The sequence below is a fragment of the Pleurodeles waltl genome, chromosome 9 (assembly GCF_031143425.1).
Source record: "Pleurodeles waltl isolate 20211129_DDA chromosome 9, aPleWal1.hap1.20221129, whole genome shotgun sequence".
NCBI classification, from domain to species: Eukaryota; Metazoa; Chordata; class Amphibia; order Caudata; family Salamandridae; genus Pleurodeles; species Pleurodeles waltl.
In genome coordinates this window covers 1,126,182,797-1,126,201,472 of record NC_090448.1, presented here as the reverse complement: position 1 = coordinate 1,126,201,472, position 18,676 = coordinate 1,126,182,797, and the positions used below count along the sequence as shown (strand labels likewise).

Below are 18,676 nucleotides of genomic sequence, written 5' to 3'. Positions count from 1 at the left end.
AAAGCAACCTTTCAGCTGCCAATGAACATCCACTCCTGAGTAATAACACATTTTGATCATAGTCTGGGCCTTTGCAAGCCACTTGGCTTGTAGGTTGAAGTCCTGGGGTTTGGAGACTTGTAAGTGTGCGTCAATCAATCAATCAATCAATATCTGTAAAGCAGGACTACTCACCCATGCGGGTCTTAAGGTGCCTTTTGCATGGAAGTGCTGACCAAATTCAGGGCACGCTCCTTTGTGGGGCCTGCACAAAGAGGCTGCAAGCGTGAACCATGGGTCCAGTCTGACCGAACCAACAAGTAGGCCCACGTCTTACGAGGCTCGGGGACGTAGGTGCAACTTTGGTCCTCTTCTCCTCCGTCCAGGCTGGCTGGGTGCAGAAGTGCAGTAGACCGGTGGGTTTCCATCACTGGAGGCAGTTGCGGTAGGGGGAAGGGGCTGCACAAAGAGGCTGCAGTCATCAGCGTGAAGGTTGCAGTGTGGAGACTCACAATGCACTTCATCTCTGGAGGTACTGGGGATCCAGCTGGCACTGTTCGCCCAATTCAACTTTGACTAGGGGGGCACCTGTTCAGTGGTGCTGTCCTGTGTCTGGTTTTGGCAGTCCGGAGTATTGTCTGTGTTTCTTGGGGTGCCTGCAAGATGCAGAGAAGCAGCACTGCAACTCCACAGGAGTTTCTGGTTCTGGGGTGAAGATTGTCAGTCCTCCTGGGCTTTTGGAGGCACAAGCAGCAGCAGGACGAAGCGTCTTTGTTGCAATTGTTGAAGACAGCAGGCAGGCTGGCAGGGTTTGCCGTGAGTCAGTCACTGGTCTTCAGTTCTTGCTTTTGTTTCTCTGGAGTGTCTTTCTTGAGGTCGGCAGTATCTGATTTTTGAGTGCCAGGGGCTCCACTAAATACTGAATTTAGGGACGTTAGGTGAGTGTAAGGTAGTAGCCAATGGGCTACTTACCCGTGGAGTCACTGCATCCCTATATAACAACTCTCTTTGGGAAGTGAGCATAACCCTGTGTCAGAGATCCTAATTCTGCCATCACCAGAATTTTAAATTTCGTGTCTACATCACGCAGCTCCCCGAAAATCCGCCTCCACGAAGCAGGGATCCAAGAGAAAGCCCTCGACTGGACTACATCCTTCCTCTCTGGCAGAACCCAGAGAGTCCGCCTCCCCCCTTTCAAATCCGAAGCCACCAACATCATCTGCGGCGTACCCCAGGGCTCATCCCTCAGCCCGACGCTATTCAACATCTACATGGCCTCCCTCGCACAAGTGGCCCGCCAACACAACCTCAGCATCATCTCCTACACGGACGACACCCAACTGATCCTCTCCCTCACCAAGGACCCACACACTGCCAAAACCAACTTCCACGAGGGCATGAAGGCCGTCGCCGACTGGATGAGAGGCAGCCGGCTGAAACTGAACTCGGACAAAATGGAGGTCCTCATCCTTGGGCCCACCCCCTCCGCCTGGGACGACTTGTGGTGGCCAGCGTCGCTGGGAACCCCTCCAACACCAACTGACCACGCACGCAACCTTGGCTTCATCCTCGACTAATCCCTCTCCATGTCAAAGCAGGTCAACGCCATCTCCTCCTCCTGCTACAACACCCTCCACATGCTTCGCAGGATCTACAAATGGATCCCGACTGAAACAAGAAAAACAGTAACACAGGCCCTCGTCAGCAGCAGACTCGACTACGGAAACGTACTCTACGCAGGCATCCCATCCAAACACCTGCAACGCATCCGAAACGCCTCTGCCCGACTCATCCTCAACACTTCCCGCCACAGCCACATCACCCCCCACCTGAGAGACCTGCACTGGCTCCCCGTTGACAAGAGGATCACCTTCAAACTCCTCACCCACGCACACAAAGCACTCCACAACACCGGACCAGCCTACCTTAACAACAGACTCAGCTTCTACACCCCCACCCAACAACTCCGCTCCTCCAACCTCGCTCTCGCCTCCATCCCCCACATCCGACGCAAGTCCTCCGGCGGCAGATCTTTTTCCTCCCTCGCCGCCAAGACCTGGAATACCCTCCCGTCCAACCTAAGACAGACCCAGGACCTGCTCACCTTCAGAAGACACCTCAAATCCTAGCTCTTCGAGCAGTAGCAGCACCCCCCCTCTTTTTCCCCAGCGCCTTGAGACCCTCACGGGTATGTAGTGCGCTTTATAAATGTATTGATTGATTGATTGCGAGCCATGATAGGCAACTGCAGTGTCCCCCAGAAATCCATACCAACTATGTAATATGTCCAGGCCACCTGCTCCCCCCTTCCAAATTGCCCTCCCTAATAGCGGCATGATTGTGATACACCTTGACCCCGAAATACTTGATGACCATGGGTTCCCAGCCTAGCCACTGGCGGCTGTTCAAGCCCATCTGAGACCGAAAAGGCACATGACTTCCTCCAGTTCGCACCTAGGCCTGAAATCTGTCCAAAGGTGTCTAATAGGGTAGCACTCCACATGATTCCGGAACTGGCATCCCCCAAGTAGATAAGAGTATTGTCCACATAGAGTGAGATAATATTCTCCTCACCCCCATTGAAACTTCTTAGCCATGGCCCTCCCACTGCATCACACAGGCAAAGGGCTTGACTGCTAGCTCAAACAGCAAGGCGGTGAGGGGGCATCCCTGACGAGTGCCCCTGCCAATCCCAAAAGGCTCAGAAATATACCCTCCTGTACATGCCCGAGCACCTGAGTTTAGAAGACAGACCCATTTGTCCCACTCATCACCTAAGGACATCCTGGCCTTGACCTCCTGCAGCTAGGCCCAACTTAGCATGTCAAACAGGTTGCTGCAGGTAGGGACTGGGGCCCTAGTCTGGGTGAACCAACAAGGGGGTTCAGTTCTTATGATGCTCAAGGTCTTAGGGACACAGTCTGGTGAGGCCAGGTACAGAAGTGCAATGGACTGGCTGGTTTCTGTCACCCGGGGTGGTTGCAGTAGAGGGTGGGGCCTGCACAAAGAGGCTGCAAGCGTGAACCAGGGGTCCAGTCTGACCGAACCAACAAGTAGGCCCACGTCTCACGAGGCTCGGGGACGTAGGTGCAACTTTGGTCCTCTTCTCCTCCGTCCAGGCTGGCTGGGTGCAGAAGTGCAGTAGACCGGTGGGTTTCCATCACTGGAGGCAGTCGCGGTAGGGGCTGCACAAAGAGGCTGCAGTCATCAGCGTGAAGGTTGCAGTGTGGAGACTCACAATGGACTTCATCTCTGGAGGTACTGGGGATCCAGCTGGCACTGTTCGCCCAATTCAACTTTGACTAGGGGGGCACCTGTTCAGTGGTGCTGTCCTGTGTCTGGTTTTGGCAGTCCGGAGTATTGTCTGTGTTTCTTGGGGTGCCTGCAAGATGCAGAGAAGCAGCACTGCAACTCCACAGGAGTTTCTGGTTCTGGGGTGAAGATTGTCAGTCCTCCTGGGCTTTTGGAGGCACAAGCAGCAGCAGGACGAAGCGTCTTTGTTGCAATTGTTGAAGACAGCAGGCAGGCTGGCAGGGTTTGCCGTGAGTCAGTCACTGGTCTTCAGTTCTTGCTTTTGTTTCTCTGGAGTGTCTTTCTTGAGGTCGGCAGTATCTGATTTTTGAGTGCCAGGGGCTCCACTAAATACTGAATTTAGGGACGTTAGGTGAGTGTAAGGTAGTAGCCAATGGGCTACTTACCCGTGGAGTCACTGCGTCCCTATATAACAACTCTCTTTGGGAAGTGAGCATAACCCTGTGTCAGAGATCCTAATTCTGCCATCACCAGAATTTTAAATTTCGTGTCTACATCACGCAGCTCACCGAAAATACGCCTCCACGAAGCAGGGATCCAAGAGAAAGCCCTCGACTGGACTACATCCTTCCTCTCTGGCAGAACCCAGAGAGTCCGCCTCCCCCCTTTCAAATCCGAAGCCACCAACATCATCTGCGGCGTACCCCAGGGCTCATCCCTCAGCCCGACGCTATTCAACATCTACATGGCCTCCCTCGCACAAGTGGCCCGCCAACACAACCTCAGCATCATCTCCTACACGGACGACACCCAACTGATCCTCTCCCTCACCAAGGACCCACACACTGCCAAAACCAACTTCCACGAGGGCATGAAGGCCGTCGCCGACTGGATGAGAGGCAGCCGGCTGAAACTGAACTCGGACAAAATGGAGGTCCTCATCCTTGGGCCCACCCCCTCCGCCTGGGACGACTTGTGGTGGCCAGCGTCGCTGGGAACCCCTCCAACACCAACTGACCACGCACGCAACCTTGGCTTCATCCTCGACTAATCCCTCTCCATGTCAAAGCAGGTCAACGCCATTTCCTCCTCCTGCTACAACACCCTCCACTTGCTTCGCAGGATCTACAAATGGATCCCGACTGAAACAAGAAAAACAGTAACACAGGCCCTCGTCAGCAGCAGACTCGACTACGGAAACGTACTCTACGCAGGCATCCCATCCAAACACCTGCAACGCATCCGAAACGCCTCTGCCCGACTCATCCTCAACACTTCCCGCCACAGCCACATCACCCCCCACCTGAGAGACCTGCACTGGCTCCCCGTTGACAAGAGGATCACCTTCAAACTCCTCACCCACGCACACAAAGCACTCCACAACACCGGACCAGCCTACCTTAACAACAGACTCAGCTTCTACACCCCCACCCAACAACTCCGCTCCTCCAACCTCGCTCTCGCCTCCATCCCCCACATCCGACGCAAGTCCTCCAGCGGCAGATCTTTTTCCTCCCTCGCCGCCAAGACCTGGAATACCCTCCTGTCCAACCTAAGACAGACCCAGGACCTGCTCACCTTCAGAAGACACCTCAAAACCTAGCTCTTCGAGCAGTAGCAGCACCCCCCCTCTTTTTCCCCAGTGCCTTGAGACCCTCACGGGTATGTAGTGCGCTTTATAAATGTATTGATTGATTGATTGCGAGCCATGATAGGCAACTGCAGTGTCCCCCAGAAATCCATACCAACTATGTAATATGTCCAGGCCACCTGCTCCCCCCCTCCAAATTGCCCTCCCTAATAGCGGCATGATTGTGATACACCTTGACCCCGAAATACTTGATGACCATGGGTTCCCAGCCTAGCCACTGGCTGCTGTTCAAGCCCATCTGAGACCGAAAAGGCACATGACTTCCTCCAGTTCGCACCTAGGCCTGAAATCTGTCCAAAGGTGTCTAATAGGGCAGCACTCCACATGATTCCGGAACTGGCATCCCCCAAGTAGATAAGAGTATTGTCCACATAGAGTGAGATAATATTCTCCTCACCCCCATTGAAACTTCCTAGCCATGGCCCTCCCACTGCATCACACAGGCAAAGGGCTTGACTGCTAGCTCAAACAGCAAGGCGGTGAGGGGGCATCCCTGACGAGTGCCCCTGCCAATCCCAAAAGGCTCAGAAATATACCCTCCTGTACATGCCCGAGCACCTGAGTTTAGAAGACAGACCCATTTGTCCCACTCATCACCTAAGGACATCCTGGCCTTGACCTCCTGCAGCTAGGCCCAACTTAGCATGTCAAACAGGTTGCTGCAGGTAGGGACTGGGGCCCTAGTCTGGGTGAACCAACAAGGGGGTTCAGTTCTTATGATGCTCAAGGTCTTAGGGACACAGTCTGGTGAGGCCAGGTACAGAAGTGCAATGGACTGGCTGGTTTCTGTCACCCGGGGTGGTTGCAGTAGAGGGTGGGGCCTGCACAAAGAGGCTGCAAGCGTGAACCAGGGGTCCAGTCTGACCGAACCAACAAGTAGGCCCACGTCTCACGAGGCTCGGGGACGTAGGTGCAACTTTGGTCCTCTTCTCCTCCGTCCAGGCTGGCTGGGTGCAGAAGTGCAGTAGACCGGTGGGTTTCCATCACTGGAGGCAGTCGCGGTAGGGGCTGCACAAAGAGGCTGCAGTCATCAGCGTGAAGGTTGCAGTGTGGAGACTCACAATGGACTTCATCTCTGGAGGTACTGGGGATCCAGCTGGCACTGTTCGCCCAATTCAACTTTGACTAGGGGGGCACCTGTTCAGTGGTGCTGTCCTGTGTCTGGTTTTGGCAGTCCGGAGTATTGTCTGTGTTTCTTGGGGTGCCTGCAAGATGCAGAGAAGCAGCACTGCAACTCCACAGGAGTTTCTGGTTCTGGGGTGAAGATTGTCAGTCCTCCTGGGCTTTTGGAGGCACAAGCAGCAGCAGGACGAAGCGTCTTTGTTGCAATTGTTGAAGACAGCCGGCAGGCTGGTAGGGTTGGCCCTGAGTCAGTCACTGGTCTTCAGTTCTTGCTTTTGTTTCTCTGGAGTGTCTTTCTTGAGGTCGGCAGTATTTGATTTTCGAGTGCCAGGGGCTCCACTAAATACTGAATTTAGGGACGTTAGGTGAGTGTAAGGTAGTAGCCAATGCGCTACTTACCCCTGGAGTCACTACGTCCCTATATAACAACTCTCTTTGGGAAGTGAGCATAACCCTGTGTCAGAGATCCTAATTCTGCCATCACCAGAATTTTTAATTTCGTGTCTACATCACGCAGCTCCCCTTAGGGGTGGAACTGACCTGAGGAGTTTACACACCTTGCTGACTACTAATCTTCCCACCTGTCTAAGTGCCAAATGGGCACTGGGTCGGGGGGTTGGCACCCCCTCTGAGAGAAGCCAAATCTGAATACCAAGGTAGGAGGACTCTGAAGCCCCAGCTTTGGAATGCAGATTTGCATGTCATCCTTTTGGGAGGGGTGTGTTAACACCCCTGCCAGAGTAGGCTTTGTTCCTGAACTCCTGAGAGCAGAGGCACTCATCCTTGGGATTCAGAAACATGTCTGTTGGTGCAGGCTGGGTAAAACTAGTTGGCCAGTACACCAGCAACTGGTAGGTTTTTCAGGGGACACCTCTAAGGTGCCCTCTGGGTGCATGTAATAATAAATCTATCACTGGAATCAGTGAGGGTTTATTACTACGATGTGTTTGATACCAAACATTCCTAGTTTCAGTGAAGCCATCATGGTAGCTGGGGAACTCATATTGACCAGTGTCCAGCACATGTACTTAAAATTGCTTTCCTGATCATTTACTATGTCTAAGAATCGACGAAGACATAGCAGTGGGCATAACTGCTCTGGCATATATGCCTACATATGTAATATAAAGCACCCTGCCTTAGGGCTGGAAGGCCTACTGTAGGGGTGACTTACATATATTGCATGCAGTGTCATCTTTGTACATTTAGCTGCACCAAGACACGCAACTTGCAATGGCAGTCTGCTTGAGCTGGGTGAGGGGCCCTGAGGGTGGCACAATACATGTTGCAGCAGTCGGGGACCCTCTTTGGTACCCCTACCATAGGTATCTGGGGTACAGTTTACTGGGGACTTACAGGGGTGCCAAAGCTTTGGCCAGCTGGGGAACACCTGTACAGTTTTTAAGGAAAGAGATCTGGCTCTGGGACCTGGATAGCAGGAACCCAGTGCACTTTCAGTCAAAATTGCATCACATACCACGTAAAAACTTGGGGGTGACCATGTCAAAAAGGGGCACTTTACTACAAACATGAATAGAGAGCAATAGGATGACATGTCTATTGTGTGGCTCAATGGTTTGGGGATTGATTCAGTTAGAGCCTCCCTGGCCATATCGGGAAAGGAACCCCACTCAAAGCATCGGCATACATTGCCGAGAACCTCAGGACCAGGTGTGAAGCAAAAATATGATAAAATTCAGCTGCAAAGCCATCCATCCGAGGCATTTTGCTGTGAGCCATACTCTTTATTGCTTCCCAGATTTCCGGCTCAGTAATGTATAACAAGCCAGTTTCAACTTCAATTCTTTCTTAATTTCAGTCCTACAGTTTTTTCCAATGTGGCAGGTTCACTACAACCGCTAATTAAGACTGTCATTCAGGACTGCAGTGACTCCTGTTATTGTTTGCCCTGCTCGTCTGCGATTCAGTAATTCTACAAGAAACGTGTCTGGCCACACAACATATTCTGCTAGAAGAGACTATTTGGAGAAAATCATACTGTGGATATCTAAGCATTGTAGCATAATATAGAGTTCATTGTGGTACAAGACTGATATTGAATTCCTTCATTTTGACAACTTTTTAGTCTGGTTATTTAGTTGTAAACTGTTGCGCCAAGTTTTGTGATTTTTGTTTTTTAAGAAAATCAATATTTTTAGTTTTGGTGATAATTTATTCTCACAAAATGCAGAATGCAAATGTATCTACTTCATTTTTAGCAGACCCTGGCATACCTAGATTAAAATGGGATTAGTAATACAGATATTTAGATAAGTATATGATTGCAATATCAAGTTTGATCTATTAAGGAAAAAAGGACATTTTTTCCTCACTTGTTGAGACACTGAAGGCCAAAGAATCTTTGACCATTTTCCATTTGCGTGGGATTAATTCACAGAGGCTGTCAATAGATGAGAGATTGCTATCAAAGATGATTTAAGCATACGTGTGGAGATACACATGTTCTTCACCCACCACCAGCAACAAAATGAACCAATTGATTATTTCTCAGCAGAACTGAAGATACTTGCATCAACATGCAAGTTTAATGGGATTCTGGAAAATTGCTTGAGAGACCAACTAGTGGTTAATTGCTGTGAAAGCAACACATAGGAGAGGTTGCTTTGTTGCTGGAATCCCACTCTGGAGGAGACACCAGAAATTTAAAGTGGACTGTAAGGGTCAGTAATGGCCTCCTCACAATTTGGAAAATTCAAACAATGAAATGAGACTGAAAATGTGAAGGCAGTCTTTTCTTTTAAAGGGAACTTGCTACAGAGGTGGATCAGCGAGTCATCTGACAAACTCAAATACATGACCTGTCTTGGAAAAAACTTGCATGAAATGCAAAACGGTCTGACACTTTGTTAGAGTATGTTAGAACAGTCAAAAAGTGATATTAGTGAATGTTGGAAAATTGCCTCTCTGACGGGTCACCCCAATCTTTTTGCCTTCCTCCTCTTCTTTTTCTGACCTCATTATTGCTGGCTTGAGAGCTCTGGACACTTTACCAGTGCTAACCAGTGCTAAAGTGCATGTGCTTTCTCCCTAAAAACATGGTAACATTGGCTCATACCCAGTTGCCCTATTTAATTTACTTGTAAGTCCCCAGTAGAGTGCACTACATGTGCCCAGGGCCTGTAAATTAAATGCTACTAGTGGGCCTGCAGCACTGATTGTGCCACCAACATAAGTAGCCCCTTAACCATGTCTCAGGCCTGCCATTGCAAGGCTTGTGTGTGTGCAGTTTCACTGCCACTTCGACTTGGCATTTAAACATACTTTCCACGCCTTCAACTCCCCTTTTTCTACATGTAAGTCACCCGTAAGGTAGGCCTTCGGTAACCCATAGAGCATAACCCATGCAGGTAAAAGGCAGGACATGTACCTATATGTTTTATATGTTCTATTTGTGAAAAACTCCTAAATTCGTTTTCCACTACTGTGAGGCCTGCTCCTTTCATAGACTAGCATTAGGACTGCCTTCATAAACTTTTTGGATGGTAGATTCTGATCTGAAAGGGGGTAACCAGGTCATATTTAGTATGGCCAGAATGGTAATATAAAATCCTGCTTATTGGTGAGGTTGGATTTTATATTACTATTTTAGAAATGCCAGTTTTAGAAAGTGTCTCACCTCAAAATGATCCTAGAGGAATTATTTAGATATAGTATGCGTACATATGACCCATTCTTCAATTAATGAATAAGAGAACTCCGTACTTCAAATTCAATATATTACTCAATAGGATTCAGGGAGTTAAAAAAATGTACAACAATTCCAACATGTCCACCTCATAAACAACAACACTGTATATAACTCCTCTAGATCAGAAGATTGAATCCCAGCTGCAGATCCAGGAAGGGGTTATAATCCTCCTCATGGCACAGTTCTGCACAATAATTGACTGGTTTTCAGCCAGAGTTCAAACAATATCATGGACTTTCAATATAGCTTGTCAAATGAGAAGGTAATGTCTGTTTTAGAAAGTGAGCATTTCTCTGCCCTTAAAACCATCTGTGCCTTACAGCCTGTCTCCAATCAACATCTGGTCTGTGCTGGTTGACAGCTTCTATGCGCATTTCACCCAGACAACCACAAACACAGGACACACAGTCACACCTGCACTCATCCTTATACTGAATGGGTCTTCCTGGGCTGGAAGGGTAAGGGCCTAATACATTTCAAAGACCAGTGGCCTGCCCTCTCACAAAAGGACTGATAAACAACCACAGGGACCCTGGCAGACATGACTTGGGTGAAAGGGGAACTTGTGCAATTCAAAACCACTCTCTGAAGTCTCCCCCACTTCAAAGACATATAACCTGGTCTCTGAGCTCACCAAAGCAGACACTTCTGGACCTACAACTGCACCCTGTCAGAGGAGCTGCCTGGCTGCCCAAAGGACTCATGTGGACTGCTTTGCTGAGAAGGAATGCTGCCCTGCTGTTGCCTTGCTGCAATGCTGCACTCTGACTCTTCTGGAAGGACTCTGCCTTCTCCAGAAGTGCTCTCCAAGGGCTTGGATTGAGCTCGTCTCCTGTTTATGAAGTGTCAGGGCCAACAAAGACTTCACCTCATCAAGACATTTCTTGTGCGTCGAAAATTGATGAAACACCTGCAGAAATCGACACAAAGCCTGCATGGCGACCAAGAAATCGCTGCACAGCTGACCGGAATGATGTAGCCTGACTTCCCGACTGGAAATTTGACGCAGCGCCTATCTTGCGACCGGAAATTTTACGAATCGCCTACCAGTTCGACTCAGTATCTGTGACTTCTTCCAGCGTGCCAAGGATTTTTAACGCATCGTCCCTGGGTGTCAAAATATCCCCGCATCTCAGTGAGGAGCCAAGTCTGTGGCCCGAAAAACAGCATAAACCCCTTGCAGTGTGGAAAGAAACAACACATCGTCTGTGCCATGTCGGGAAATTCGACACAATACCCCATTGTTCCACGCATCTCCTTCTCCGCAGTCTCCGTGCATCGTTATTTTTGACACATACCAGGTACTGTGTGTAACAAAGAGACAACTGTTTATTTCTAAGGATTGAGACTCTTAAACCTTTTAAAAGTGATAATTTAATTTGTGCTTATTGGATCTTTATTGTTTTGACCTTATTCTATTCAGATAAATATTATCTGTTTGTCTAAACCTGTGTGGTGTATTTTTCTGGTGTTTGTATGGTGTTACTGTATAATTTATTGCACAAATACTTTGCACATTGCCATCTAAGTTAAGCCTGACTGCTCAGTGCTAAACTACCAGAGGGTAGGCACAGGATAATTTGGATTGTGTTGTGACTTACCCTGACTAGTATTACTGCCCCTACTCGGACAAGGGTGTATACCTCTGCCAACTAGAGACCCCATTTCTAACAGTGAATGAACAATAACCTAATGAAAAGAAAGAACATCGACGGAAGAGGGAAAAAGGAGGTTCTCTCTATCAAGATTTTAGAACCTGGAGAACTTTCAGATTAAAAAAATAAATTAAAAAAAGTGATCCGCACTGTGATGTAAGAATTAGTGATGTAAAAGTTGACGTCATGGGGTTTTATAATCTCCAATATACTTGAAACAGTGGAGTTTTGTCAAGATGCTGCCTAATGGCATACACACTGTTGCGTTTGGGAGGTTTGAGATCAATGTGATGGGCTACTTCTGTGGAAATATGATATGAAGACAGGCTCATTCACATGAAAAATTATATTTTGAAAAGAGGTAACAATGTTCTAGCATAGAGGGGTCGGGGAGCACTCGGAATAGTGCCTAGACCTGCAACAGATCATCCCATTTCCTCTGGTAGCAGTTGTAGTTAGTTTGGTGAACTCAGTTGGTTGATGGATTTTAAACAAACTCAAAGCCATTATTGAAGATAGTTTGGGTGTATTCAAAGGTTTTGCACACCAAATTATAATGCCACCCCTGTAGTGCACAAGGTACGTAATCCAACATTGAACATTAGGAATCAGTTGAAGGAACACCTAGATGTCCTCACTGGAAGAATGTCATTGAACCTGTTGATTCCTCATAGTGGGGTTTACCTATCATAGAGGCCAGGAAGAAGTCAGGTGAACTTGAACTTTGTGTTGAGCTTACGTCTTTGAGTAAGCAATATCTGATAGATTGCTTTCCACTTACAAAAATTCATGAGATGTTAGCTCAGTTAGGATTTTCTAGTGAAATTGGAATAGCCCTTGCATTTATTTTTTTTAAAGCTAATCCAAAAAAGATATTTTTAGATGGAATTTTGTTAGTTTGTTTTAATGAAATTGAGAAAATTGAATTCTGTTGCTTTTAAGATTGAATTGTTTTTTGGACATGTATTTCTATGAGATAGGTGTATTGGAAATAAATAAACAAATAAAATACATGACTCTGATTTCAGATTCCTCACTTGGATGGCGTTCCTGATAGTCATCTTCTCTGTCTTCTTCTCTGCTTGTGAGATAAGGACTAAGTAACAGGGCAACCTGACAGTCAACAGGAAACAAGGGTGTAGGCATAGTGTTTCAGAACAGTGGTCCGGTATACATTATCAGCAATCCTATATACCAAATAGTTGTTTATTTGTAACAAAAGAAAATATATATTAAAAAATCAAACTCATTAACAACCATGCAGTGGGTGAAGGTGACAAAACATGCTTGGTGCTCTCTTGTATCTAAAATAAGGACAGACGGCCCATTATATACTGATGAGACTGTTGTTACGAACCCTATTTGCACTGTTTAACAATGTGTAACCGGCTGTGCTGTTCTTGTTTTGGAAACGCACTTTGACCACAATTATGGGGCATTTTCTTTTTTCGTGGTTGTGGTGCATACTAACTAGGTTGTCATCCCTGTTGAGGATGAATAAACAAGAATTGAGAAGAATCGGACAAGTGAAGGATGATGGAATTATATGAAAGTTGGCACACAGAAATTAAATCAGCCACAGCCAAGAATAATGCAGTGTGATTTGCAGTAACGGATTTTTGGGGACTTCAAAGTTTGTGGTGAAATGAGGTTGTAAAAGATAAAACCTTCAAGTACGTTCTATTTAGAGAAGACAAAAAGGTAATAATATAAAGGATTTGAGGGACCAATGTTTGGCCGGAGGTTAGACATCTGAAAATAGTCCCATCATGAATAGCTAGTTTGGCAGTGGGGTGGGAAAGCTTTCAATGTCTGCTTGAGGCAAAGGGGATGTGAATTAGTTCAAGCTCATGTGTAGAGGTGTTAAGGTTGAAGATTCAGTGTGTTTTGGTTGGGGATCTGGGGGAAGGAGACAAGACATTGGTTATCCAGTAGATTCAGGCTCTCAGAGCTTACATGGACACTAATGGAGCATGAGGGGCTAAGGGGAGTGGGTTCAGGGTGCTGCAGGTGATTGTTGGTCAAATGGTATGTGTTCATATTTGAAGGGTGTAGTCTGGAATACATGACATCATCTGTCTCTCTGATTGTGTTGTTATGCAGGGGTGAAAATACAGTGGATAGACAGTTGAAAGCTAAAACATAATCAAAATGTAATAAAAAACTGAATTCAGCAACACACTCCATACATACTGCAAATTCAGTATATGCATTTCATGGGATCTGAATGGCCTATGTTTTCTTGCTGAAAAATGTGATTCTCTCAGGTGATAACATGGCGTTCAAGCACATGTTGGATTATCACAAGCTTGCAATTGTGATAGTGAACATATATCAATACTTTTTCCTTTTTAGATGTTGTTGGCTCTTCCTGTATTTGCTCGTGCAAACTATGAGCACCTGACCTCGCGGCCGCTTCTACTGTTGGAGCAACTTCTGATGAACATCAAAGTAGACTGGGCTGCAACTGCGGTGCAGACTCTGCACCAGCTCCTGATTGGACAGGAAGCAGGCTTCACCACAGAAGATGTAGACGACCTGCTAGCAAGATATGCAGAAATAGCGCTGCATTTCCCCTTTTCCTTCAGAGAAGAAAAGAGGCCAGGTAGGAACATGAACAGACTCCCACAGGCATGCGTTGCAGATTGTTCATTATGTGGTACACTTTCAAAAGTGGTGCATTGGCCAGACAGTTACATAGAGCTTCCCCTTTGCTCTGTACCCCTAATTAGTGTATCATTGTCTATGTATAATGCAGAAGTACATAAAGGTTTTATCCAAACCAGTGCTTATAAATCAACCTGTGTTTACATCTGTAGGTAAAGTTAGAATGCATTTACATAAAGGAGAGCCAGCGTGAGAATCTATGCTGCTGCAATGGCATTTACTATTTGTGTGAGTCATGTTAGCTCTGTTTCTGCAAGGCATCCTAGGTTCCTTCCCACTTTAAAGTGAAGGAATTGAAGTATGATGCCTGAAAAGAATGTTTTGTGCTGCGCATGTCCAGTGTGTGAAATGAAGACTTGTACTACTTCTGAATGTGCTATACCTTTTCTCTCTCTCTTGGGAGGAATCTATACTGTTCAAACTCTGTTAGTGATCCAAATTTGCTTTGCTGTTGACTGTGCTATAGAGGCTGTGTGTGTGTGTGTGTGTGGAATGTTTGCACTGCTGCTGTCCCCTTTCTGTGTTTGTTGGGGAAACGTGTGCAGCTGCTTCATGTGGGGCCCCTTTTCTGTGTGTGAGAGAGGCTTGTGCTGCTACTGTCTCTGTGGTAAGGGTTCTGTGAGGTGGACTCCTGCAAGGTTGCTTCATTTGCTGCGCCTATTCTGTGTGTGAGAGAAGCCTCTGCTGCTGCTGTCTCTGCTGTAATGGTTCTGTGTGGTGGACTCCTGCAAGGTTGCTTCATCTGGTGCACCTGTTTTGTGTGTGAGAGAAGCCTGTGCTGCTGCTGTCTCTGCTGTAAGTGTTCTGCATGGTGGACTCCTGTAAGGTCGCATCATGTGCTGCACCTGTTCTTTGTGTGAGAGAAGCCTGTGCTGCTGGGGTCTCTGCTGTAAGGGCACAGGTGGCTCCTTCGGAATGGCGAAGGAGCATCACACCCCTGGCCAAGTGTCAGGAGGTGAAAAATGAAACAATTACTCTACTATCGTTTCATTTTTCATCTGCTGGCTCAGCCAGCAGTACAGGGAGGGGCAGGGTTGGGCCATGGGAGGTGGGAGGGGGGAGTGGGGATGAGCAGAGAGTGCACTAAGTGCGCAATTGTGTTTGGCCGGCCATTTGACACCAGGCTTGTGTCTGAGTGGCAGTGACTGCCGCTCAGACCAATCCTGGGGCTGAGTTCATGCCATGTTTGGCTTGAAAGCAGTGCCTGGATTGCTGGAGAGCCTGTGCTGGTGTCCCAGTGAATGCTGGGACACCACATGGAGGAAAGAGGAGCGCGAGGCGGCAGGAGACGGCAGTAAGTTACGTTCCCAGCTTGCCCTCCCTTCCGTCTCTGTCCCCCGGCCCCTCCAAGGTTGCTTCATGTGCTGCACCTGTTCTGTGTGTGAGAGAAGCCTGTGCTGCTGCTGTCTCTGCAGTAAGGGTTCTGTGTGGTGAACTCCTGCAAGGTTGCTTCATGTGCTGCAGCTGTTCTATGTGTGAGTGAAACCTGTGCTGCTGCTGTCTCTGCGATAAGGTATCTGTGTGGTGGACGTTTACAATGTTGGTGCATGTTTTTTGTACCTGTGATGTGTTTTTGTGTGTGAAAAAATGCTGCACTGCTATCCCTCCTTTTTTGTAAAGGAGAAGCATGTACTGTTTCTGTCTTCATCTGTCTGTTTGTGTGAGATGCTTGCAGACCTTCTCCTGTTGCCATCCTTTACACATCTTGTGTGTCTGAGTGAAGCTGAATCAATTCTGCATGTGTGCATGTCTGAGGTGTTGTTACCACTGCTACACGAGATGTACCATGGTTGTAGGCAAGCATATGTGGATTCTCTGGGCCTGATCCACAAAGGGCCTCCGCACTCGTGGCAGAGACCCCCCAGTCGTGGGGAAGTCTTCACACTCTGGGTAGGATCTCCGCAATGAGAATTCTCATAAAGCAGAATTTTAATTGAGGAGACTCCGCCCCTAGTGCAGGGACTCCCCCATGACTTTGTGAATCAGGTCCTTTGTTTTTAAGTCTTTCCTTGGAGACATACAGACTATTGTATTTTTGTTTTTAATTAATACACAATATATATATATATATATATATTGTGTATTAACAAACATATGTATAATAGCTTTGAGCAAGCAGCCTTCACTATTGGTCAGTTAAGTGGTCATTCAGACGCTGTTTATGCCCACCACAGAACTTGGTCAGCTTACCTCACTGTGAGTGGCCTCATTTTCTCTGTGCACGACGTGCACATCTGCATAAAAAAACCATTACAGTGCTAGTACTTGTGGGCCAATCTGTCATTTTAAAAAAATGTACGGGCCTGCTTTAGATATTGGTGGACAGGTTACTCTGTCACAGCTGTGACTGCTGTCCCGTCCGCCGAAATCAAAATCCCTATTTCCTATGGGATTTAGATTTCGGCAGACGGTATATCTGTCACCAGGTCCGGTTTTAGTGTCAGTTTCACAGAACAGGCTGTGTACCACCCCTTTAATCACCTCAGATCGGGGTCCTGTGGCCCCTCAAAGGTGATGCAGACAATGCTGCATAAAAGTACCTACAATACCCATCGATCAGGCTCACACAGGTTTCTGTCCTCTGCCACTGAAAGCTGCAGTCAACACGCACTTTTCAAATAGCGTGAGTGGGCATTGTGCCCCTTTCCAAAGGTCTGGACCAGCCTGCTGCCTGCCAAGCCCCTCAATGCCTTGAGACCCTCGCGGGTGAGTAGTGCGCTTTACAAATTCCCTGATTGACTGATTGATTGAAGCCATGATGGCAGTAGAATGCAGCCCTGGGGAAAACTCTATGTTGTCCAAAGTAGGGGTTAGAGGAGATGGGAATAAGGTCAATGCTTTCCCAATGGCTACTTGGTCCTGTAACCCAAGGGTGGCTCTGGTGACAGGGAATAAATACAGTGCCCAGGCTCTCTACTGCCATTGTAAAAAAACAAGGGGATCTTCCAGAGATGGTCTCCTGCTATCACAATGCCCATTAAAGCCCAGTGTTTTTTAAACTCTTTACGATTCTATTTCACTAGGAAGCAGAATTGTGCCACCTGGTCATAATGTAAAAAGCTAGGAACCCCCAAAGCCCACTGATGGACCAGGTGGTATGTCTGGTCATAGGCTCACTGGGTTTCCTTCCCTCCCAGACAAAGCAGTTGCTTTCCCCCCTGCAGAGATTGGAGCACTGCCACTGGGGTTTATAGAGGAAGAGCCTGGAATAAAAATAGAGCGATATGGAGTATGGTCATGTTCAGCACTGAGCCACGAGAGCCGCTAGTGCTTCCAGTGAGCAAGGTCCACCGACCAAAATACATTTTGGTATTGGATGGCCACAGCCTGTCTTTCACCATAGAGGCTATGTGAACACCAAGGTAGGGCACTGATGAGGTCACCCACTGAAACGGTGTTGGTCTGACAGTTGTGTCTGCATGGAGGGCGTAACCAAGCGGTTAAGAGCCTCTGACTTTTGAAGATTCACTCGAAGCCAGCTACCTCTCTAAACCTCTCCAGCTGCCTCAGGAAGGCTGGTAGGGCCTGCAGCGAGTCTGTGAGGGTGACTGTCCCATCTTAAGCATAGAGACTAATGGTATGCTTTTCCCCCAGCTTCCAAATCGCACCTCAGTAACGCACAGGTTATCACACACTATCTATGCCATTGGCACCATATAGAGAGCGAATAACAGAATAGACAATGGGCATCCCTGCTGCGTACCGCTACTAATGGGAAGTGGGCTGAAGCCCGGCCATTGACACGCACAGTTGCACACAGTGTCCCATAGTCATAAGAGCCGGTGCACAAAACCTCTTCCTACTGCCAAAATGATGACGTGTCCCTGCCAAGTAGGGCCAGTGCACCTGATCAAATGCTTTTGCAGCATTGATGGTCAATAGCAAGATTTCTGTCTGCAAGCACTTAGCTTTGTCTACTAGGTGGAGAATCCGTTTGGTGTTATGCCCACACTGGCGAATGATGCCTGTCTGATCTGGGTCCATCAGGCCTGGCATATAGGGCTCTAATTGCCCTACTAAAATGCTGGTGAGTAGTTTACCATCCATATTTATAAGTGAGATGGGTCAATAAGAACCACAGTCCCTCTTATCTTTCCCAGATTTAGGTATAACGGTGATGGATGCCTTGGGCATGGAGGGTGGCAATGTGCACATGTTAACTAGGGAATTAAAGAGGCTTGTGAGAATGGGAGCAAGTGCATAGCAGAACATTTTATAAAAAGGGCAGGGAAGTCATCTGCGCCTGGTGATTTAAAACGTTTCTGCTTCGGAATGAGCGTCACCCTTTTGTCTATGCAGATAGGTTGATCTAAAGAGTCGAACTGTCTGGGGAGGGGGTCAACCAGGGTTTGCCTGTACCTTGGGTAATACTTTGGGACCATCAGAGGGCAACTCCTGCACTGTGTAAAGTAGTATTCGTAAAAGACAACAACAGCAGTTGGCCTGTCCTTTGTGGCTTCACAACCTTCCCGATGAAGGACGGTACCCACACTCAGCCTGTCTTTTAGCAGTAGCTTGATGGCCAATAGCCTGCCGCATTTGTTCCCCTTCATCTCCCCTTGCCCTCCCCCCCCTTCCCCCCCCACGCCCCATACACACAGCTGTGTTATTTATGGCTAAAATGTCTTCAATCCTTTGCTT

At 47.6% G+C, this 18,676-nt stretch overlaps 1 protein-coding gene across 4 annotated transcripts in view; it reads left to right on the top strand.

Annotated features, from left to right (window-relative positions):
- The window catches only part of ZFYVE26 (zinc finger FYVE-type containing 26), a 449,330-nt gene that overhangs the window by 211,783 nt on the left and 218,871 nt on the right, over positions 1–18,676 (top strand). For all 4 annotated transcript variants that reach the window (XM_069208874.1, XM_069208871.1, XM_069208872.1 and 1 more), the window contains exon 25: positions 13,724–13,973. In XM_069208874.1, coding sequence (XP_069064975.1) covers positions 13,724–13,973 — 250 coding nt within the window. The remainder of the gene's footprint in view (positions 1–13,723; positions 13,974–18,676) is intronic.